The 24,045-nt window shown below is 44.2% G+C and overlaps 1 protein-coding gene across 2 annotated transcripts in view; it reads right to left on the bottom strand.

Annotated features, from left to right (window-relative positions):
* Positions 1–2,165: 2,165 nt before the first annotated feature.
* The window catches only part of LOC147891117 (Urb2/Npa2 family protein), a 114,653-nt gene continuing 92,773 nt past the window's right edge, over positions 2,166–24,045 (bottom strand). The window contains exons 8-11 of one of the 2 annotated variants that reach the window (XM_087389408.1): positions 18,640–18,802; positions 18,310–18,413; positions 18,109–18,200; positions 2,166–2,613 (exon numbers count right to left, since the gene is read on the bottom strand). In XM_087389408.1, coding sequence (XP_087245534.1) covers positions 2,537–2,613; positions 18,109–18,200; positions 18,310–18,413; positions 18,640–18,802 — 436 coding nt within the window. In that variant the 3' untranslated portion in view covers positions 2,166–2,536. Of the gene's footprint in view, positions 2,614–18,108; positions 18,201–18,309; positions 18,442–18,639; positions 18,803–24,045 lie in introns of those variants that run through there. The other variant, XM_087389409.1, reaches the window with a different exon arrangement.

Here is a 24,045-nt window from a genome sequence, read left to right on the forward strand (position 1 = left end):
AGATGCCAAGGTCACGAGGAAGACATTTTCCATCTTTTCATGACCTACCCTCATTCTAGGAGAATCTAAAGATTGTTTAGATTCAACTAGGAGAACTTATCATCTAGAAGGCCATTCTACCTAGAGATGCATTTAAAATAGAATAGGATTGCTCGCAATGCTCTTTAGGATTTAGATTTCTAGAAACAGTTTGAAATTTAACAATGTAAATGTTTATAGTGAAGGGCTTTTCTGGCATTAGTGAAGCAAGAAAAAGCACAGTTGATGCAAGAACTACAGTTGAATGATGAACTCTCAAAAAAGGAATCCCAAGACTATAAGTAGGAGACACATTGTGAACTTTGAATACATGGTAGTTTTGTCGAAGCCTTGTGGTACTCCCTTAGGAATTTATATGTTGCTAGTTGGACAAGTAGTATTTTCTTATAAAATATATACAAAAAAACATTTTATCTTCCCACAAAATTGCATATTATTATCTTTGAATCACACAAATAGTGATCCCTAAAAGTTGTCAAATAATAGACAAAAAGGTGCTGATATATTTTTCAAACTATGCTCGATAAAGTCCAATAAACAATGCTGGTCCAAAACAAGTGAGGTATGACCCCTTAAAGATACCATGAAATATTACATAGAATGGCCTCTTTTCATAACAATTATGGCTCGGTGTTCATACAAAAGAAAAAGGCACCTCACTTCTACTTTCAAACACAAGACAATGGGAGAGAAACCTTATAAGTGCCACATGGAGCTCCCGAATCATCTATGATATGTTGCCGTTGTCAACTATGTATTTGATGCCATCATAACTCTTTTTTAGCAATGAATACTAGATTCAGCATCCATTCTATGACTTGACTCGCCTTGATTGCGCTAGTTCCAATCATCTAATCTCCATGACTCCACTTGACTTTGGTACCTTTATCTATATGCATTGATCTTCATGTTGCAATACCTACCTATGATTGTGTACCTTTGTCCATGCCAAATTTTTTTTGTTGTTGAAAGGATCCATTGAATCTTTGCACGATCTTGCACATGCTTTGGTTAAAATTTGATTTCCTCTCAAAAGCACCTATAAGCCATATTTAACTTTAGACCATTCTAGATATATTCGTATGAAATCCCTCACTTTTCACAAATCATGTTCACTCATGTATTACAAAATTCCTAGTTACAATGCCACTCCACCGCTTCAACACTACCGTTTTTTAGTGATCATTTTTCTTTTTGCTCAAAATAAAACATGTGGATTGTATCAAAGTTGCATATATATATATATATATATATATAAGTTTGCAATCCAAAACACACACAGTTTCTCTTTGAATCTAGGAAGCATCCAAAGGACGGTGATGGCATGGTAATCACTAAAACCAACGCTAGTTACTACACAACCACCCTTGAGCTGATGCCGACAAATTGAGGACTTCTTAAGCAGTAGATCATGATATAATCAACAACATATTCGTTGGAGCAAAATGGAATTTTAAGCTTCATGGTACTGCTTTGAGAGTATTCCAAGTGTATCCTCAACAAGCCAAGCTCAAAACGTTCCAACAGACAAGCTGTTCTAGCTAAAAGTTTTCCCACAAGATTTGGAACTGCTCAGGGACAATGTGAAACAAGAAAAAAAGATCAGAAAAGATACAAATAGTAAGCTTTTTACTAATTTACCAGCCAACAATGTGTGACAAGACAAAGGTTTCAAGTACAACAAAATAAATCACCAGAAGAGGATCGATCAGCAAAGCTTCTAAGACAATTTGAATGACCAAGGACAACATTCACAACCAATGTCAACATCTAAATCCTAAGTAAATCAAGATAAGACATGATCTTATCATAAAAAGAATGGTCTTCGAAGGCACAAGAGCAGCACCTTTTAGCGATCAGTTTTAAACCAATATACTATTTGAAATGCAACTCACAAGCCCAGTGCTAAAATTATTTCCCACCTTATCACCCTTGTTGATATTTAATTTCAAAAGCTAATCTCGCTTTGTGGGACCACATGCAAGAGTCAGTCCCCAAATTCAAAAAGACTATGACTCACAAAGGCCAAACAGATGTTGCATAATTTTTAATAAGGTTAGAAAAAACTATTTCCCACAGCAATTTATAAGGAAATCCTTCGACATAGCACCAATGATATCCCCAAGTCTACCAGAACCTTCTAGGATGCCAAATTCCAATGTTGAGAGGGAAAAATCAGTTAATAACTTTTAGCCATTATTGCCTTGGTCAAAGATTATGACATATGAGCGATGACCATCTTGTCCAATATCTCACTTAGACCTGCAAATTTTTTTTCTATTTGAAACAATTATATTGAGTCAACATTCGTTTTAATCCCTCATATGATACAATGAAACCCCTTCAATGCCTCATTATCTGTCTCTGTGCATTTTAATTTGGACCTGCTTCCCACGTCCTCATGCTTTGAAATCTATATACCAATTGCAAATTGAAATTGGAGGATTGTGCAAATCCTGAATCCTTTGATGTACATTTTCCTACACTGCTGGAATATTCATACTTTTCCAGTGTACTTGAAGTGCTGTTCGTAATCACGTCGTAAGGCCGTTAGTGAGCTTCTCCTTGGTCCCTCTGCAACAAGAATTCCAGCATTGAGAGATTTATGGTTACATTAATAATATGCTTACACCTGAGCTTGTCCTAGCGCCTCTCTATATGGAAGCAAAAGGGCAAAAAAAGACAGATACAACACTCTTACGCAAAACCTGTTTGATTTATAGATTACACACTCGGGGATCATTCGACCTTCAGGAAATCGGCATATCTCACACCACATGCAGCCTTGGTGTCGTTTCAGTTCTGTACTGCAAAAGGTTCATTTTGTCTCGTAGACTCAGGATCCAGCAGCTACATATCTCTATGGTGTTTGGGCTAAAACTCGTAACCGTGATTAGCGCACTTAGACGCACTTCAGGTTCTTATGCATTGGAAACACCTTCGTGTAGGAAAACATGTGTATGCAGGTGACAAATTTCATACTGATTAATTATCTATCGTAACTGATATTCCAAATGGATCTTCTAAAAAGGAGACTTCTATTAAGTATGAAAGACATCATGATCTGGATGAGACCTGGACCCTCAACCAAGTAGCCATCAGTGTATGGACAATATCTGTCCAGATGCAAGAAAAGGTATGACAAGGATGATCTATGAGTGCTCTAATGCCTCTGTCCATCCAGCTCTTCTCCCACCGAAGCAAGAGATGATCCGACAGGGACAAGGAGTGATACTGGCAATGATCTCCCAGCTCAAATTCAAATATCCTTGGGGAGATTTACACTGGGAATCTGGAGTGTCTCCCAAAGGACAAAAAAGTGGAGCTTGATAGCCCACGAAAAATCTCCAAAAAAACCTGAGGCTCAATCAACAATAGCCAGGCTACGGAACCCCCGGTAAGGTAAAGGATAAGAGGGATAAATCTGCCCATAAACTCTACAATCCGAGTCCAAATAAGCCTGGCCTGCTTGCACTCCCAAAGGCACTGCTGAATGGACTCTTGACACATGTGAGCATGACTGCATGAAGAATCGGCTCCAAAAGTCTCCCTCCATTTAAAACTGCAATCCCGCCATGAATTGATAGCCGAAAGATAGAGAGATCTTCCTATTCCTAAGACATCTTCAGAGACTCCTCCAAAAATGATTCTGCAAATCAACAGAACCTCTCCCCATGTCTCAAATTTCCTGGCATTGCTCACTGTAAAATCAGAGAAGGGGTGGGTTTTGGAATGAAGAAGTGCTAAAATCCACTCCTACTTTCTTGGATTCCATTGCAAAATTTTGATGGGAACACCTCCATATCCAGGGTCCCAAGCCAAGAACCTCTGGAAGTGGGTCAACAAACCAAGACTTCCCAACCTGTCCTACAACTTCTTACTGGGTGTAGGTGTGCATCCTGGATGCAATCCTCATCATAAGACCTGAATAATCTGCCCCCAAACTGTACAATGAAAATCTAAGTACCCCCTCCTCTATTCCAAGAAATGACAATCATTTGGAGGGGGATGGAGTATAAGGGTCACCTCCCCAATTGTGAGCCCCCATATAAGAACATGGAGGACGATTACTTATCCTATAGGAAGGAAGAAAGGGGATAGAATTAGGGCTGCCATGTGGGCAGCAGATTGGCTGCCACATGGGCAGAACAAGTATCTTCTTGTTTAATTTTATTTAGGGCAGCCTCACAGGCCATCTTGGCCAGTATCAAGGCTGGCATTAGATTCTTGTTGAGGGCACATGAGCTGGAGCAATGCATAGCTAAATGGAGGTTGGCTACAGAGGCCTGCAAAGATGGCCCGCAGCAACAGGTTCGGACACCATACAGCAAGGCAGCCAAAAGACTGTAGGAGGTGGGGTCAGCCACCTGGTTGGCAGCCAGGTCTGGTCGGGTGGATTTAGATTCAAAACCTGCTGCCCTATTTGGGTTGGCCTAACCCTAGGTCCAGTCGGTTGTTACAGCAGGACCTCGTGCCCCATAGAACAATTCCTTTGTGGGCATTCTATAGTTGAGAACTGAGCATTCAAGGGCACTCCAGCCTGCAGACCAACAATCTATTGGGGAGCTACGTGAAGGGCATGACTACAGCAGTGTTCCAGAGATCCATTCACTAAAGCCTGCAGATCATCACTGAACGCGAAGAGCAGAGGGAGAGCTTGAGATCAGACTAGGAGTTCTTGTAGGAGCAACAGTCCCAGACTTCTATGCGTTGGAAGGAGCTTTGTCTGCAAAGAACCCTAGAGCATAACTTTGCAGGAGTGCTTACCTTTGAGCTGCTGAAGAAACCTACATAGAAGCATGTGGCAGAACACGAGTCTACTTCAGAGGGTGCAGCAGCGAACGGAGTCATATTTTGGTACCTTACCTCAGTGATTGCTTGCTGAATGTGTTGGAGTTTTGTACTTGCTTTACACCATTATATCTATTCTGTTTTGGTTGAATCTGAAAAAGATAACCAGCAAATGTGGTAGGTGATACTTCTCATAGTGGTTTAAACTCCTTGAAATGAGGTTTGTAGACCCAGAAGCCACGGTGTTCATGCACAAATTGTGGATCTGTCCATAGACTTGGACTTTGTGGTGGAAGATGGCAGATGGCAGATGCTGCTCAGTCAGAGGACCTAAGGATAATGGCCATCATTGGCAAAGATGACAACAGGCACTTTGAGGTCGCACAAATGGTTTAGAATTACACAGTTGCATGATAGCGGAGGGTACTTTAGGGAGGTGCCCAGATTGCTTCAATGGCAAGCAACAAGAGTTTACAGGGTATGTAACATCAATTTACTTTATTGGAGACTTCAGCAGTTTGATTTGGGGTACCTGTCTCTTTATGAGTTCTCAGTTGCTAGGAGAATGGAGGGTGAAAACCTTTCATATGGACAGAGGGGAAATTCTCATTGTGGAGAATTTAACGCCTATAACAAGATTGCCATAGAGGTTCGTGGTGCAAACTTTGAGGAGTTTGGAAGACTGGCTGGTATGGATGATCAGGAGGCTTCACCATGTTTACCCTACTTGCATTATGCTGGAAGAACCAAGTGGTGAACCAGTTGAAACCTCTCACATGGAGATTGGTGATCCAAAGGACCAAAACACATGCATATACCCACTAGATGTTACGCTCTAGCCGAGGTAGCATGACCTCGGAAGAATCAGTCGACATTTCTCTTAAAGGATTTCGGTTTGTAATATATCTGTTTGCGCTTCATGTAAATGATCGGGAGGGAATTAATGTCAAGGTCCTAGGTGAGGGTTGATAGCACCAGACTAGGTGGATCTAAGGCTAAGGGCCTAATGCAAGAAATGTGCCTAGGGGCAAAGGAAATTAAAGTAGCCCAAGAGAGGGGTGAAAAGATGCATTAGTAAGGCCCTATAATGATGACATGTGGCATCTAGATCCATCTAGGGAGATGGGGCTTGTTGGAGCTAGTGAGAGAAGGAGAAGTGGGCTTTTACGTGAATATGGATTTTTGGATTCTCTGTGAGCTCTCACGCTTCAGCAAGGTTGACTGGGTGGAACAATATTGGTGCTACTCCCGTGATCTACCTGTAGTTAGAATAGAAGAGTTTTACATTTGGTATCAGAGCCCAGGCTAGGAAGTTGCGTGTGAAGGAGGGGCAGGTACAGGACTGTTCGTGGGTTGGACGGTGGGGCTTGATCGGCACTGGCCTACGCAGACAACATCGAATTGAAAGACCTGCGAAGGAGTGAGGGGATCTCCTAATCAGACGATACGTGATTGACGAATCTTGGAGCGGACAACAGGTTGGAGCGCAGGCGTGACGATGAATGACGTATCTGTTCGGTGGTCCTCCCGTGCTGGCTAGCAGGAGCTTGCGGTGTGTTAGGTGACTTTTCGTAATATTTGCTCGTGACCTCCACGCGACGGACTGATCGACGAATTACAAGGTGTTGCTGCCCGTGGTCTACGACAGAATGAAGGCTTAACAGGGGCTCGTGTTACGGGTGGTCTTCGATGAGATTTGTAGATGGGCGACGCGCAGGCAGGATTATGGAGGATCTGGGAGCCTGTGAAAATATGTTTCGTCACATCTCTCGCTCTCTGGCTACGTGACTGGCTGGCCCGTAATAGAATTCGACCTGTTTCCCAACGGACTCACAGTCATAGCCTTCTAAGGCCACGCAGACAGCTTGTAGGCTGAGACAAATTCCAAACAGAGAGCTACGCCTTGGCAGAGAAAAAAAAAAGAGCGCATCATTTGTTGTGGAGCTGAGGCGTGTATACCGTCTGTTTCATTTGGTATCACAGGGGTATCAAATCGAGAGGCAGGAGCGAGCAAGACCAGGGAGCATCAATTTTTCCTTCATTATAAAATTTCAGTTTTTAGTGTGCAGCTTATTATTCTGTACAGCAGAGTTTGCGGTTTACTATGCCTGTGTATGTACTTGTGTGTTTCAGTCAGAGTTAGTTTGCAGGAATTTTCCTAGTATAGGGAAAAGCGGGATTCCTCAAATGCCTAGTTAGCGTGAAGCTGGGATTGCAGGTATTCCCTAGTATAGGGAATTGTGTCAGAGTGCCAGTACCCTGAATTTTGTTAGTCTGTAAATACAGTGTTCTAGCGGTGTTTAAAAAAAAAAAAAAAAAAAACACCCATTGACCTGAATGGAAGCTAAAGAAGGGGCTTCCAGGAGGGACCCTGGTGAGTCAGGAGTCCGGCCGACCCAGCAGGTGTCGTGCCCAGTAGCTCACACCTTATCTGGCAGGATTGCATTACTTGAGGATGCCTTGCAGCAGTTATTAGCGCAACAGTTACAGGCCAATCCAGGGCAGTCTGAACTTAGAAGAGTGATACACAGTATGTCTGCCAGACCTTCTCGAGATGAGAAAGGAAAGGCTCCAATGGAACCGAAGTCTAGTGTCCATACGGTCGAGCCTAGAAAGGCTAAAGTACCTAATATCAATTATAGGCCTGAAAAGTATTCTGGTCGGATGAATGACGGTAGTTCTGATGTCATTGAGACCTGGTTACACAAATGGGACGAGGCGTTCGCCATTTGTGAAATCAGAAATGATATCAAAAAGATCCGCGAGGCCACCCACATGTTTAGTGAGGCAGCGGATCGGTGGTGGATTAAACAACAAAAAGATGGTATAGCATCCACTACCTGGGAGGGGTTTAAAAGAGAATTCAGAAAACACTTCTTAACTCCTGACGAAGCATCCCGAGCTTGGCATCAATATAGAAACCTTCGTCAGAGAAATTTGTCAGTGGCAGAGTACACTGATAAATTTCGAGAGAGTGTAATGAAGGTTGATGAACCCCTGCCTTAATCAATCCAAGTGAAGGATTTCATATTTGGATTGAATGATCGGATTAAATGGAAGTTTGGGCTAAGTATGAGAACACGTTGGATGATGCAATAGCCGTAGCCCTGAACTATGAAGATGCCAAGGGCAGCAGGCCAAGTGGGTTTGCACAGGTCGAAACCCAGTATGGGTACCAGAAGAAATCTAGGTTTAAGAAGAAATGGATTAGTAAAGGGAGTGGTTCTCAGCCGAGTGGTCAAGCCAAGCAAGCGAAACCAGCTGAAACTCCTAGATCAAGTACCACCATTGGAGTAAAGAGGAAAGTAACACCAATGGCAGCCCGGGCTTGGTCTAAGTCTTCCTTAAACCCAGAGCAAAGAGAAAAAGCGAGGAGAGAAGGCTTGTGTTTTGGATGCCTTCAGCCTCATCAGTGGAAGGATTGTCCACGGAATAAGGATCGTCGGATGGCTGAGATGGTAGTCTCAGAATGCAATGTGGAAATGGAGGGAAGTCCCAGAGCGGGAGAGATGCAGATTCAGCTAGCGGGATCTTCTCAGAGGTCAGTACCTTGTTTGTTATGTGTGTCTATTGCTAAGCTAGTAACGAGTGCACCTGATAACATCCTCCGTACCGAGGCCCGCCTTACTAGACGGATGCAAGACCTGGGTTATGATAAGGAGATCATTTGGACTGTCGTGGCACTTTACGAGCGAGTCTCAGGCAAAGTCAAGATTGGGTTTGGTTAGACACAGGAGATCATGAGCACTATTGGGGTAAAAAAGGATGTCCTCTTTCACCCACCTTGTTTGGCCTCTACATAGATGAGCTCAAGACTTTCATGCAAACTCTCGGTGGGGTTGGGTGCTCTCTCGTTGGTACTCTGATTCAAATCTTGCTGTATGCAAATGATGTGGCGCTTTTATCTTCTTCTGTATAGGGCTTTCAGAGACATTTAGATGCATCAAAATCCTTTTGTGAGTCATACGATTTGAAGGTCAACCTTGGCAAAACCAAGGTTATGATCTTCAATACCTCCCAGGCAGCCATGCATAGAGAGCAGTTCACATTTGATGGATCGCCGGGTGAGATTGTCTTGTCTTACACATACCTAGGGGTTCTCTTCTCTGGTCCTATTTTCATGATGAGACTAGCTATGCCGGCTCATCTCAGTAGAGGGTACGCTTCTCTAGCTAGATAGGAGAGAGAATGCTTTCACTCACACTTTCAGGATCCCAGGACCAAGACTCTTGTTCGACTCCTTGATTAGACAAGCGGGGATGTATGGCAGCCCTAGTTGGGGGGCAGATCTTTCACATGTAGAGTGGGCTCGGGTGGAGCGTCACCATGTTCTCATGTTGTCACGTATGATTCGAAGTAAGCCGTTGGTTCCTCGTCAGATTATTCAGGCTGAGTTTGGATCACCCCTTGTACAACTTGATGCAGCATTCTAGGTCATCACGTATCAATATCGAGTCAAGGCCCAAGGGGTATGGAGACTGCACCTCAGGGTGACGTAGATTTCCATGATTGACATAGTCCTCTATGGCTTTAACTGGTGCTGAGTGTGACCACAGATGCTGGTATGTGCACACATTCAGGTGGTTTGAGAGATTGAGTCTCCACGTGGATAGACTTCCTCCCTTCCAATACAACATTGATGCGCCGTTTCTCCACTCAGGTTTAACCAAGTCATATGGGAGGACCTCTTGCAGCTACACACATTCCAAAGTAACCCACAATTGTCTCTGAAGAGGCAATAAAAGTGACCCTGGATCTCGTAGTATACTGGACACCTGAAGATGAAATGCTCCTCTGACTCAATCTTGTGTAGCTCACAGAGTGCATATCCGTCGCTCCCTAGGTACTCCCTCAACTCACCCACTCTCATTACGAAGTTGGTGCGAAGAAACCCAAAACTACCCAATAGAGATTCTCAACTTAATGGGGGAGGTGGACCCAGGTATATCAATAAAACCCTCGTCAGAGATACGTAGGCAGTGATCCGATACCTCTAGCCTAGCCTCTGCCTAGCCCCCACCTCTACCTACAGCGCCCCCTAGCCTAGCCTCTGCCTAGCCACATCCCCCCGCCTATCCCCCGCCTACAACGCCTAGCCTACCTACAGCGTCTAGCCTACCTACAGCCCCTAGCAAGCCAATTATACCTAGGCGACTGCTCAGAAGCAGCCTAAACAGCCTCAGCCCAAGCGGCAGCTCCCCTCTCCTGTGGCGACACCTGCAACAGCTACCAGCAGCAGCCCAGCAGCCCATTGGCTGCCCCTACCTCCTCCACAGCACCGAAAGAGCAGCTCCTTAGCTTCGACACCTGCAGGAAATCAAAAAACCCCCAGCAAATCAACCTTGCAGCAAAGAAGGGACAGAAAAAGGTACAAGGCACTACAATGAGGCACTAAGGCAGGCAAGGCAAGCAGGGGGGAGAGGAAACACTGCACCAACATGCCCAACATTCACCCCGAGGCATGTAAATATGTGATTTCAGTGGGATACCCCCTTTTCTCTCCATTATCTCTGTAAAAAACAGAAAAACAAGCAGTAAACATTTGCAACATGCCTACATGTGGATGTGTGGAGGATATTTGGGGAAAACAAGCCTTGGAATCTGCTTTGACGGCCCTCTCGAATGGGACAGCTCACAAAGGTACCACTGAAGTGCTCACATGCCTCAACAAAATATGCCTTGTGTTGATTGAAAAAATAGACAACCTAGAGGCCACAAATGTGGCCTTATTGGCCGAAAAAGCTCATGTTGACAAAACCCTTGCTGAATTTAAAAAGCAAGGAGGGAAAATACAAGAAGAGTGGAGGAAGGAAAAGGCCAAGAAAGAAGATTGGGAACAACAAAAAACAGATATGATGCAAGATATGGACGTGAAAAACAGACTTCTTACATCCCCAAGATAGAGAGCTTGGAAGCTCAGATGAAGGCAAATACACACGGAGATGAAGGGGAGCTTCAGCCATCCCTACACGAGGAGCTGAACACCATTAGGGAACAAATGAAGCAGCTCAAGGGGGCAAAGGGAACTTCAGAAGAAAGATGCAAGATCATAGATGAACTGAAATCTGAGAATGAAAAACTCAGAAAAGACTTGGCATTCTTGCAAGAATCTATGAAGGGTAAACAAGCTGAATTCACCCAGAGCAGGATAAAAGGAGAAACAGTAAAGCCCTAAATGACTTAGTCCGAGGTCTCACAGTAGGAGATACTCCTATGGGAGATGCAAATGCTTTGTTCATCAAAATGGGTGTGAACCTGACATATGAGACAGCTTGGAGAGTTGGCAAGCCCAATGCACCCACAAGGCCACTTGTGATGAAGCTTCGAACAGCCATGGATAGGAAGACCCTCATGAGCACGAGGGTGACCTTGAAAGGGGCCCGGATCTACCTGGACGATGACCTCACCCTCCTACAGCAGGAACACCGGAGGGAAGGTATGGTACATGTCATGGCAGCGAGAGAAGCAGGGAAATGGGCTGCATACAAAGATGGTAGGGTGATCATCCGAGAGAGAGGAGATCAGGACCAGCTGGAGAAGGAAGAAAAGGAAGAGAAAGAAGAGGGTGAATTATGACGGTGTCGGGCCAAGGGGACACAACGTGAACTGAGAATTGCAGTGTGGAATTGCAATGGTACACTCTGGTCTGATCCGGGTGGTTTCTCTGAGACATACACTGACAGAGACATGGTCTTCTATACTGAGACACATGAGAGCCTTGAGAAAGGACTGCCCATTGTGACAGGATGTACATGGGAGTCATCTCATAGGAAGGAGACGAGGACAGACACTAGTGTGCAGGGTCCGTGGGGAGTGGCTATCCTCTTTAGATCACACATGAGACCTCTCATATTAGTGGCACGGAGAGAGGAGCCACAACACATGTGGATACGAGTCCAGCTACCAGACGCATGACCGATTCTCATAGCAGTGTGTTATTTCCCCCCAGATACTTCATCCTATGCATGTGAGGTCACCACAGAAGGGCACAGCTTGTATGAGTCGAATCATGATGATATCACTGAATTCTCCAGGCAAGGGGACATCCTCCTTCTTGGTGACTTCAATGCACGCACACGGAACTAGATGAACTTGAGCTCGAGATAGTGAGACACTCTGCAGATGCACCGTAGGTGAAAGAGTATGGACGACATCTACTTGAGCTAGGGATTGTTCATGATTTGATAATTTACAATGGTCTTCAGAGATGGCCATCATCCGGTGGTCTCACTTGTTTGCCACATGGCGGAGGGACAAGCACAGTGGACTATCTATTAGGTCCCTTGGCCTTTACCTCATGGATATACGACTTTATTGTGCCTCCTCCCCCACTCCGTGCTGATCACTCACACTTAGCCTTTTATATCTCTACCACTATGCCAGTCACAAGGAGGGTCCCCCCCATGCCCACTTGTGTACAGGTTCACTTTGATCGTGCCCTGGACCCCATCTATGTGAGCAACCTGGTGAAGGGACTTCCAGCCCTCCTACTTGGAGATGTTGTGGACCTCGCCCACGCCTCAAACACCCTTGTCACAGTAGTCATGGACGCATCCATCAGGTCTTTTCCCACAACTCGATCTACACGTGCTTCACTAGGGAAGATGCCATAGAATCCTTGGTATGATGACGAGTGCAGAAAGATGAGAGCTCACCTCACACTTAAGCAAGCCCTTGGCCACTTGACATCACCCGAGGCATAGCGGATCTCACGACGACTGACATGTCGTAAGTGGCAAGCCTTCCTCACCCACAGAATGTACGAGGTGATTAGTTCTTTTCGAGGGGGGTATCCCACCATTGGTTGGGGGCTTCTATCGGAGGGGAAGCCACCTATACCCATCACAGACCCAAGTGTTTGGCACACTTATGCACGCTCTCTTTATGATGTCCCAATGCAGGCACCACCCGATATGTCCACTATGCCTAGGCCCCACCACTTGCCACTTATTCACTGCATAGAATGTTGCACTCAACCAGCTTCATAACCGGAGAGCACAGGACCATGAGGGGCTACAGACTGAGCATTTCGATCATGGATAGGATGTTTTGGCTCCGGTACTAGCACAAAATGTTCAACCATGACATATGTCATGGCTTCCCACCCTCATGGAGTACCACCACCACGATACCGATACACAAGGCAAGTGACCCCATGGATAGTGGAACTATCGCACTCTCATGATTGGCCACACACTGGTCAAGATCTATGGATTGATACTGGAGAGGGAGATCAGCAGCCATACAAAGGCATATGGGTAGGGTCCTCTAGGGCAGGCAGGTTTCTGGAGACAGTACTCCACTGTAGACCACATCTTCACCTTGAGGACTATCATGAGGAGGCGAGGTCGAGAGATGCTAGAAAGTCTATGCTTGTTTTGTAGACTTTCGGAAGGCCTTCGACACTGTCCCGCGATCCCGCATGATCAGGAGACTACAATATATGCAGATTCCAGAGGTTCTGATTTGGGGAGTGGTGAGCCAATACGAGTCCATCGCAGGGAGAGTTCGTGTCCCAGGAGGCATATCAGACTGGGTTGAGAGTACGATTAGAGTAAAGCAGGGATGTCCTCTCTCATTGACTCTCTTCGAGCTCTACATTGATGAGATTACATCTTTCATAGACCGTCTAGGAGGCGAGGGAGCACCACTAGCAGAGTTGATGATACAGATTCTGCTATATGCGGATGACATAGTCCTCCTGTCTTCTTCGGCAGAGGGAATACAGAGACTTCTAGATGCCCTAGAGGTGTTCTGTAGAGAGAGAGACCTGATGGTTAACCTTGGGAAGACCAAGGTCATGATCTTCAATACTTCTTACACAGTGCTCCATCGACATAGCTTTACATACCAGAGTCAGCCAATGGAGATTGTGCAGTCCAGCACATATTTGGGTGCAGTTTTCATAGGGCCAGTTTTCACGACAACCCATGCAGCCAGAGTACGACTCACACGAGGGCACGGTGCTTTGGCTCGACTAGAGCGACAGTGCTTCCATGCACACTTCCAGGATCCATCGACGAAGTGTTGGCTTTTCGACACTCTAATGAGGCCGACTCCCATGTATGCGGCACCTTTTTGGGGTGTGATATTTCAGCAGCAAAATGGAGGAGATTTGAGCGGCTACATGTGATTATGGGCTCTAGGATGATTTGGAGGAAGCCCTCGGTCCCCCATCAGATAGTACAGGCAGAGTTTGCCATGACCCCCCTCCAGATTGATGCCATCTTTCAGACAGTGACTTTCCTCCACAGAGTTTGGGACCTACCTCGTGAGAGACTTCCGAGGCTGGCACTAGAGTCCTCCATACGAGTAGCAGAGAGGGGGGTAGATACAGCATGGTTTGCACGCACCACCGCATGGTTTTTCAATCATGGCATTTAGATCAATCGACTTCCCCTGTTTCAGTATAGCATGGATGCACTGCTCGAGTTGATCCCACAGGATGATATTAACCGCATCATACCGTTAAATCTCCTCTAACTCCACACATCTCGCACACTTGGGGGAGGGACCAAGAGTTCCCCACCAAGACCTAGCTCTACTATGATCACTTTCTGAGAGTATTAGAGGATGGGCTCATCATCACACCTTAGTATCTCGAGGACAGAGGAGTCTCACATGCATTGAGGATTGCCATCGGATAGATGCGGGTCTCGTCCCATCAGCTGAGGATCAAGGCAGGGAGAGCTACATGTATACCTAGAGAGCAACGGACTTGCAGGCTGTGCACGATGGGGGCGGTCGAGACAGAGGAGCACTTTCTATGTGTCTGCCTAGCGTACTATGAGATCCGAGGGTGCTACCACTGCCTTTTTCAGGAGTGGCACGGCTTTGGCCCACTCTCACGATTGATCCACTTCCAGGACCAAGTTTGTATTGGGCTCTGCCGACACAGGGAGACACTACTACGACATATCAGAGAGCAACAAGATGGAACCACCGCACCACAGGTACTGAGATAGACGAGTGCAGAGACAGGTCACGGATTTCTATGCATTTGACTCAGCTCCAGGGCACTTTGGGATAGAGGAGGAGGAGCTAGCTCACATGAGAGATATATGGATCGGTGGAGAGAGCCGACACAACACTATTAGGCGAGGGATACAGGGACTGCACACGGCGCGATAGGCGACTAGAGCACACACGATCGAGGTTTGACCTATTTCAGCTCTCCTTAGGGGAGATCGACCAAGGCGAGGCATCACCCTTGACATAGCCCATTGGATCCAGAGATCGAGGAGGCCACGCCCTCCACCACTACGAGAGACATCCCAACAGATGCAGATACGTGAGCTCTTTGCATGTGGAGCCGGTTCATGCACTCGGGACTCTAGCTCTGAGCACTTGATATTTTTTCATGCCACCCTCATGCTATTTTGCTACTTTTTGGCTATTTTGTACTAGTATAGCATTTTAGTACTCAACAAGGGCCTTAGTGAGCCCTTTGCCCTAGCCCACAGTGATCTATATGAGTTACTTGATTCCTTCCTTTCCGCAAGGCCTTTTGCAGACGTTTCTCTCTCTCTCACACACACACTTTTTTTTTTTGGGTGAAATCATTGATTGATTATATTATATGAGTAGTAACCTCAAAGAAAGGTTCTACAATTACATCAACTGAAAATTTTAGTATATGCCAAAAAGACCTCATGATCTATGCAGCGGGTTTGTAAGCAATCAAAGAAAGATTGCTGCAGAGAACGCCTAAAAAAGCCAAACAGAGAGAAAGTAGGATCACCAAAGACTTTACAATTCCTATATGTCCATAAAGTCCATAGTGCCCAGTAGCGAACCCAAACGAAGAAAAGATGCAACTCCGGTCCGGATGGATGAAACCCAAATAGCTAGAAGAACTTCCCAAACGGAACAGATGGGAATCTCGCTCGCAAGTGCTGTCGAAGCAGATCAAAAAACTCACGAGAGCACGGACAATGCCAAAACAAGTGAGGCACAGTCTCCGAAGAAGCAGAACACCTATGGCAAAGTGCAGGAGCAATGTGTCGATGAGCTAATAGCTGTCCACATGGAAACACTCCCAAAAGAACTCGCCAAAAGAAAACCTGTTGACGAAGCGGTACTTTATAGGCCCAAAGTTGCTGTAATCTTTTCCTCCACCACTTGGCTGGGCGATGCATTCACCAAAGAGAATCACCTCTCTCTGAAACCCAAGGTTGAGGCAAAAGGATTTTATACAATGCAGGTACAGTAATATGAGCCTCAAAGGACGAGAAGAGGACCCTGGAGAAGTCAAAGTCCAATCTTCTAGTCGGTCCTGGAGTTCCAAAGGAGGAATCGGAACAAAGGGCGAAAGCATAGAAGTAATTTGTCGCCACAAAGGACGATAATGAGAGCCCAATCCATATGTAGTGGCTGCTAGAGAAAAGGGGAGCACAGTACCAGCATCATCTATAACACACACACACACACACACATGTTTCCGCATGTGCACAACTTTCACAAATTGTTCCATAATTACCCACACAGAGTCGTGACCCTTGATTTGGTCTCTCTCTCTCTCTCTCTCTCTCTCTCTCTCTCTCTCTCATGTTTCCGCATGTACACAACTTCCACAAATTGTTCCACAATTACCCACATAGAGCCGTGACCCCTCTATGTCCTACATAAAATCCATGGAGATAATTTCCGATCTGCAAGAACTATTTTAAGATCTGCTTCTCTCTAAGAAGGTAGACCATTATGCAAAGTAGACAAAAAAACATCTTTAAATTCAATCATTACATAATTAGAAGAAGCTTTATGCTTTTCAACAACATCTAGTACTAATTTTCTTCTTTCAGATGTGGAAGAATAAAATCATCCACAAAACTAAGTTCATAAATATATACCTTATATTCTTGCTAGTGTAGAGATCATTCCAATTCCACTAAACAAATATATAGGTACATCATGTTCCCTCTGGATCTATAAGACTCTACCATGTTTTTCGAATATGATGGAGTTATTTAAATAACTCTGCTGCAAGCTATGCCCAAGACTGTAAAGCCATTCTCGACCAAGAAAAACATCTTGTCGAGATGCAAATTTAAAAATCCAAGGCCTCCTGATAGCCTTAAATGTCCACCTCTACACCATGTATAATGGTGTCCCAAACTTTCTCATCACTGCCCTTTGCAAGAGAGATTACATGTTTATGGGCACTTGGACTCTCACAGGCAACTTCAATTTCTCAACTAATGATAATTAATCTTTGGTGTTTCTTCTCAATCTACTTTTATTGGTCTCTTTCTTCACGAGATTTCTAAAACTCAGATGCTGCGTGGCTCCCAACAACAATAGGATCAATCATTAAAGTCATCGCTCTAATACTAGTGTAACGTCAACTACATAAGAGGGCTCTGCTTTTATTTGTCTCTCAGCCTTAGATTCTACATGATCTCTAGTTGCTCTCTTACTCTCGTGAGGTCTCTTTTTCTCTCTCGACCTCCTTCCATCCTAAGCTCCACTTCTAGAATCCTCCCCTGCACCCAGCACCTCCATTTGGGGCCTTTAATTGGGTGCCATGTGTTTTTCCATTCAAGTAGTCCTTTTAGCCTTCCATATGCACCCCACGGCCTAGGGATTAATTCCAAGCCATAGCTCTTTACACCAACATGATGCTAGCATCCCACCTTGGTAGACGCTATCGAGCCCTCCTAGTTTCTCGCCTCACCGTAACCAAGCATAGGCTTCCACGATTCTAGTTGACATAATGGATTATGCATAATGATGCAATTGCTAAGATCCAACCACCATTTTGCATTATGGGAGGGATGGTAGGGCATGGGTTGTGAACAAGTTCAAATCCAGAATCTCACTCCAGTTCAATGAAGGAGTCTAGGGTCCTCAAGAGGGAATGTGCAAAATTTTAATTTTGCACCATAAATGTGCACTATGCCCTAGGAGTTAACCTAGTTCTAGGGTCTAGGGTTTTCTACAAAACCCACTATTCCTTTTTATTTCAAAGTTGTGTGCAATTCACAATGTCCCAAGCTTTCTCCAACCTCACAAACTTCACAGAGCTAAAAGCTGAACGTAAAAGAAACAGGAAAAGAGTTGCTGGTTGCAGACATACATTGCAGGCCAATCTTTGCTTCAACACTACCGTGATAGCTTACTCTATCAATGCCAGTAAAGCATATATCTAGATAATCCAGAAACATGCCAAAACTCATCCTCTAAAAATATACATAGTGCAGTTTCAATCTCACGATAGTCACTCACTCTATGAATGCAATTAAAGCATATAATAAAATAGGCAATCTAGTCAAATTGTACCTCCAAGGACTGCATACAGTTGCTGTAAATCATCTGTTGAACATGCATTGATCAAAGCATATGCTCCAGGTCGAAGTGCCCCTTCAATCGCTCTGAATTGACCACATAGATCAGCCTAAACACAACTTCTACAAGGACAAGAGAATGCTTCTTTCTTGAAATCTTACTGAAAGCTGAGAGACAATTTTAAACACAAAGCACCTGGAGAGGCCCCTGACTGTCATTCCATATCCGGAAATAATACAGATGTAGTCTGAAAGGAGATGACCACAATACTTCCCCAAGTTTTCTTTATGCTCCGCGACCTTAGTTAATACGCATACAATCATGAGGCTGCCAGATAAACGTACAAAACTGTATATACAAGAAAAGAACATTTAAAGAGACTTTGAAACTTGCTTATACAAATGCTTAAGAGCCCCAAGCCCTAATAATCAGGGAGCGAGGAACAAACAATTTGACATCTTGAGATCCTACGGTCGAAGAGGATCACAAGTACATGGCAAGAGATATAAGGAAGATGAGATACACCTCTTCATAGACTCGCCTCAGCCAGCTTGCGCAATGAATTGCAGATTGCATGTTCAAACTTCCGTTCTTTTGCTGGGACACTATTGAAAGTTCCATTATCTCAAGGAAAAACAGAAGGCATCGTAAGGAGTCACCGAGGAGAGCCATACAATGGCCACTCTCCCTGCATAACCACAAGAGACAGGTGATGCTTGAAATAGTCCAGGAGGTATTTCCAGATGGTCTTACCTAATAAATACTTTCCAAAATGGACTTGTGAACTTAAAGATGCCTCAAACAATTTTCCAAGAAGATCAGGGATTTGATAAACTTGGACTTTGCAAATTCACAAAAGTCACACCCTATTTACTTGGGTATAATAACCTTTACACGTAAGCTTTGAAAAGAAACCTCTACAGAGCAGCTGACATAAAGAATGGCCATCCTGCCTGATTGAGAGAGAGAAAAAGGAAACAATATGTAAAATGATCAAGAATTACTGGACATGCTTAACTAACAGAGCCATGGATCACAAGTGTGTACTAGATCCATGGCACCCACTTTGCTGGTCATCCTCATTTGATACCTGTTTTGTGCTTTTCTATTGGCAGCACTTTTCCACCACCACATGTGGCTGAAGTTATGAAGTCATCGCAGACATAGCCACCACAAACATTTTCATGGTAACAAGATATTGAGTCACCTCTGCTAAGGTCCCTCACTTAAACTCTAACAGGTCAAATTCAAAGTCTGTGAAGTTCTTTACTCATGCATATTGCAGAAGCAGATTGGCTGACAAATAGGTTCCCATGGTCATGAACCACTGTCAATCTTGTTTTATACAATATTTGACGATCAAAGAGACTCGATCTCAAAAGAGAGAAAGGAAGGAATCATTTTCAAGTCTGGGAAAAGATTCATGAAACAAAAACTGCAACAATAGCAGCCAAGGACAGTCATGTGCATCTAAGCATCCTCAAAAGTCATGAGGGAGAGCCATGCCTTCAAATCCTCATCAGTCATACAGTACTTGCCACCTCTCCTCCAAGGAAAGAAAGGCCCGACCCTTCTATTAGTCTCTTTTGAACAACTAGTCAAATGGGCTAGCTTGTACCCGAAGGACCTGTTGGAATAGCAAAGGAAAGTCACATGATCTCGTCACATAGAACTCAATTAAATAGGCAAAGAGACCCACAAACTTAAACAAAATAAAGACAGATTGTCAATCGGGTAAATGATACTAGTTTATTCCAATTGCTACATTTAGAAAACTTGATGGAGACCCTTAGGAGGATTCCCCCGGACCTAGTAATGCCTCTAGGCATGGGATATCGTTAGCATCTTGGGACCGGGGAGAAGTTGATACCAAGGCATCGGAGAAAGCTAAAATAAATTCCACACACTTTGAATTACAAAGGAGGTATGGGTCTTGTACAACCAGCGTCTTGCAACCCCAAACTACGATTAAGTACTAAAGGGGCACATGGCATAGTGGCACGTGTATGCTTCAAAAAATTATTATTGCACAAACCTGAGGACAATTGTACACTTCAGGAAGGCAGTGGCTCCTGAGCCGAAATGGGAACTAAGAACAAATCCTGAGGCTCCATGTTGCTCAGAGCTATAGGAGGCACATCCGTAACGCATCTGCATGAAGAAGGCATTGCCAACTACCTCTGACTCATATGGAGCAAAGGCACAAAAATAGTTCATTAAATCACCTTGCGGTAGTTTGGTAATAGGATAGTCGTAATTACACCGAAGGTCTTCAGTTAGGCCATGTTTTATGTTATGTGATGGACAATGGACAACGGGCCACATGATGTGGCATACCCCAACATACATCCATAATGGCGTTACACATAGAAAGGGAGGGTCACAAGGGATTGAGTATTGCACATCTGCCTGCAATTGAGAGGTAGTTTGATTGCATCTAGAAGAAGAGCACAAATAGCCGTGATAAAGGACAGCATGTCTATGTGGTAGGGATAGCATTTGGCATGCACTGTCAGGGCCCAGCAGTAGGCGACCTCAGCAACAGCCAGTAGTCAAAGTTGGGCTGATCCAGTCGACAAATTCCCAGACACAGTCGACTATTTTGAACAGACCCTAGTCGGGTATTTGTGTTGGATCTAGGGCCCTCCATTAAACCTATAAAAAGGCGCCTTCTTCCGCATGTTTCCTACAGCAACTGAAGCCTCTACAAGCCCTGTAGATTGAAGGAGTGTTCAAATATCTCTCTCTTCTATAGTTCTCACTAGGAATCATCATTCTTGATTGCTATTTTGCCCAACATCACTAGCTGCATGATTCTGGCTCATTCTTGAGCAGTTTTTCCCACAACTGTGGAAAAATACTGAGTTCTTCTTTTCCTCTCTATGCTATACTGTTTGTGTAAAATTTCCGTGAGTGAGCACTTTTGTTCTTAGGGAGGTCAGTGATGTTTGAGTTCATTCCATTGCATTAGGGTTTTTTCCCAAACAACCCTACATTCTATCACACGGATGGAGGGCACCGTTCTACTGGTATAATAAATGGGGCTTTGCCACGTTTCACAAAGGCAAAGCACTCACCATGTCACTCACTCTAGGACAGCCAATCAAATGCTAGTATTGCATTTGTGTATGTGTTTGATGCATTCTAATTGGGCACATTACGTTAGTGCTACATAAGAGGGGGCTGAATCCCTAGCTTCCATGAGAAGCCACCATGTGACTTCACCCTCACACCTCCTCAGTTAGGATTTACTATGTACCGGGTTCATTGTGTGTGTGGAGTCATTGTCGCACTTTCAATTCTATGCTTTCATCCTAGCCAGCTTTGGCATTTCCATTGTACCAATTCATTGTGTGTATACGCATCTTTACCTACCTATGCATGTGCGTGGAGGGCACTTTAATCTAAAAGGCCACCAAATTCCATCTTGCTAGACCTATGAATACCCTACAAAGGGCAGTCACCTAGCAAAAGAGAGCACCCTCCCTTGACCAGAGTATTGGAGACCCTAAAGGGATCCCCTATACTCCTTAGATTTAGAGGAGATCCCTTGCAAGGTGAAGAGGAAAGACCTAGCAAAATCTAGATGAAGAAAATCATGCGTGAAGGGAGACCTGTCTTAGCAAGGAAACTTGTAGAAGAGGATCTGAGCAACCACTAAATCAAGACCAGTAAAGACATGAAGTCATAGTTGCTATTTCTTAGTCAAAATGTCAAATAGGAAGGCAAGGTGATTCTTTTTTTAAAAGAAGCAAAAATCAAATCATATCAAACAAGGCACAGTGTTGTCATTTGCAAAGGAATCACATTAGCAAGTGCAGACCATCTACTACAAAAATCTATGTGGCAAATGCTACAAAGTACAATGCAACAAATAGTTGAAGAAGCCAAAGTCGAAGAGATTACACAGGCTTGAAAGTGACTTCTTGCTCACGGTGGCTGCCATAGCAAATCAGCAATAGCGAACCATGCCAAGAGAAGACAAATAAAAAACAAAAAAGCAGCAACTCACCGGCAAAGCATCCAAAGATAAAATACTTCGACACAATTGGCAAAAACCTGCAATGCTAAGCATAAGATCGGTTGTTATGTCCATGTGTGGACATAACGTTTTGTGGAGGTCAAATTAACAACGTCATGTAACCTAAACTTGAGATAGTTGAGACACAACGTACCATTGGTACAATTAGGTAGTCTTATGATTGAGACCCTAAGACACCTATGCCTATATAAGTTTAAGTCTTAGCTCATTTAGGGCATTCGTGAAAGTGGGGCCTCTTGAGAACATCCAACTAGGATGGAGCTTGTCCAAGCCGATGATTCCCTAATGACACCCATGCACAGATGGAGCTGCGTGGCATGGGACGTGTAGTCTTACTTGAGTGATCATTAGTCCAAGGTTTGCCTAAACTCTCCGAGATCTACCTAACCTCTAGCTCAAGGGTGATCCTTACGAAGGTGTATGGTTGGGTGGTTGTGCTAGCCTACACCATGTCCTTGCGTTTGTGTTCTAACCTCTCATGGTGTTTGCAAGTAGCTCGTGGATAGAGTATTCTGCAATCCCTAGGTTGGATGTGGCTAACCATAGATGTTTCATTGGTGCTATCATTGTAGCGGGAAAATAAAAAGGTGGCAAGACAACATTTGCTGCTAGTGTAGTCTAATGCCGATTTGGACAAACACAAAGCAGAAGACTTGCAACAAAAGATCAAGGAGATATTGGTATGAACAAGCGGCATGACAATCTACATCAAACAATCTGATAATCATGCAATTACCAACTGCACCTACAAAACACCAATGGCAACCATCGCTACTAGCATATGATGTTGACCTGCAAACAATCAAAAGAGGGCCAAAAGGCCCACAAACATGGGCCATAGTAGCTACACCATCTGTAACAAGAAGCATATACGCACGAGAACAACACCAGCAGTTTGTGGGAAAACACCAATAAAAGTACAGCGCGAGCACCTTGTAGCGCATGGGTGACGGTCTTGATACCAAGAAAAGGCCAAAACACTAGAAATTGCATCTGCAATAATCGCCAACTTGCTGAAGTACAACAAAGAATTTCAGAATTCTTTTGAGAGGCTAGAAACTAATGCAAAGAATTTTGTACCGGAAAACGTTTTGTCCCGCTAGCCAAACATGATGAAAGTGTTAAAAACTTCTAAAAGGCTGTTCTTCAGCAGAAATCAGCCTCTGAGGTCACCACAAACTTCATTCAAGTCATGCCGATCATTCTGATTGGTTATAATGCACCTGAAACCTCAACATAGAGTATATCTCTCCAGTTGAATACGTTTTTCTATACTTTTCAATCCACAAATTGGGCTCACAAATAGGGCTTGCAAAGACGCACATTTGTTTATGTGTATTTGCTTTGACATTGAGAGCCTACCATGGATCTGCACGCTTCATTGTTTGATGATCCTCTATTTTCACAAAGAAGGCGAATAACATTGCCAATTTATTTTACCCCATTATCCTCATCATCAAGAGCTGCATATATAAGGCTGAAATGAAGTACAAAGGTATAAAACCTAAAACTCCGAGGTGTAATTCTAATTGGGGTCTTACTCAACTACTAACTCTGGTTAAGGAAAAAAACCTCAATGAGGGAAAGAGTATCCTAACCTTAGTAAAGGTGCACACAAGTGAAGAAGAATCAAGTAAACGTGCACACAAGTGAAGGAGAAACAACTCGCTAAACTATTGTATTGAGAATATAAGGCTGAAATGAAGGACAAGGGCATAAAAGTCTGAAACCCTAGCATGTAACCCAATTGGGGTTAAGACCCTTACAAACAATCAACCCAATCACTAACTAGTTAAGTAAAAAAAACATCAACAAGGAGAAAAGTGCCCCTAATCCCTAAAATTGAGCACTTCCTTGAGGAAATAAACCTCAACAATGGAAAAACTGCC

This window comes from Dipteris shenzhenensis, chromosome 18 (assembly GCF_047967505.1).
Source record: "Dipteris shenzhenensis isolate YYH24624 ecotype China chromosome 18, Dip_SZ_1.0, whole genome shotgun sequence".
In the NCBI taxonomy this organism is placed as follows: Eukaryota; Viridiplantae; Streptophyta; class Polypodiopsida; order Gleicheniales; family Dipteridaceae; genus Dipteris; species Dipteris shenzhenensis.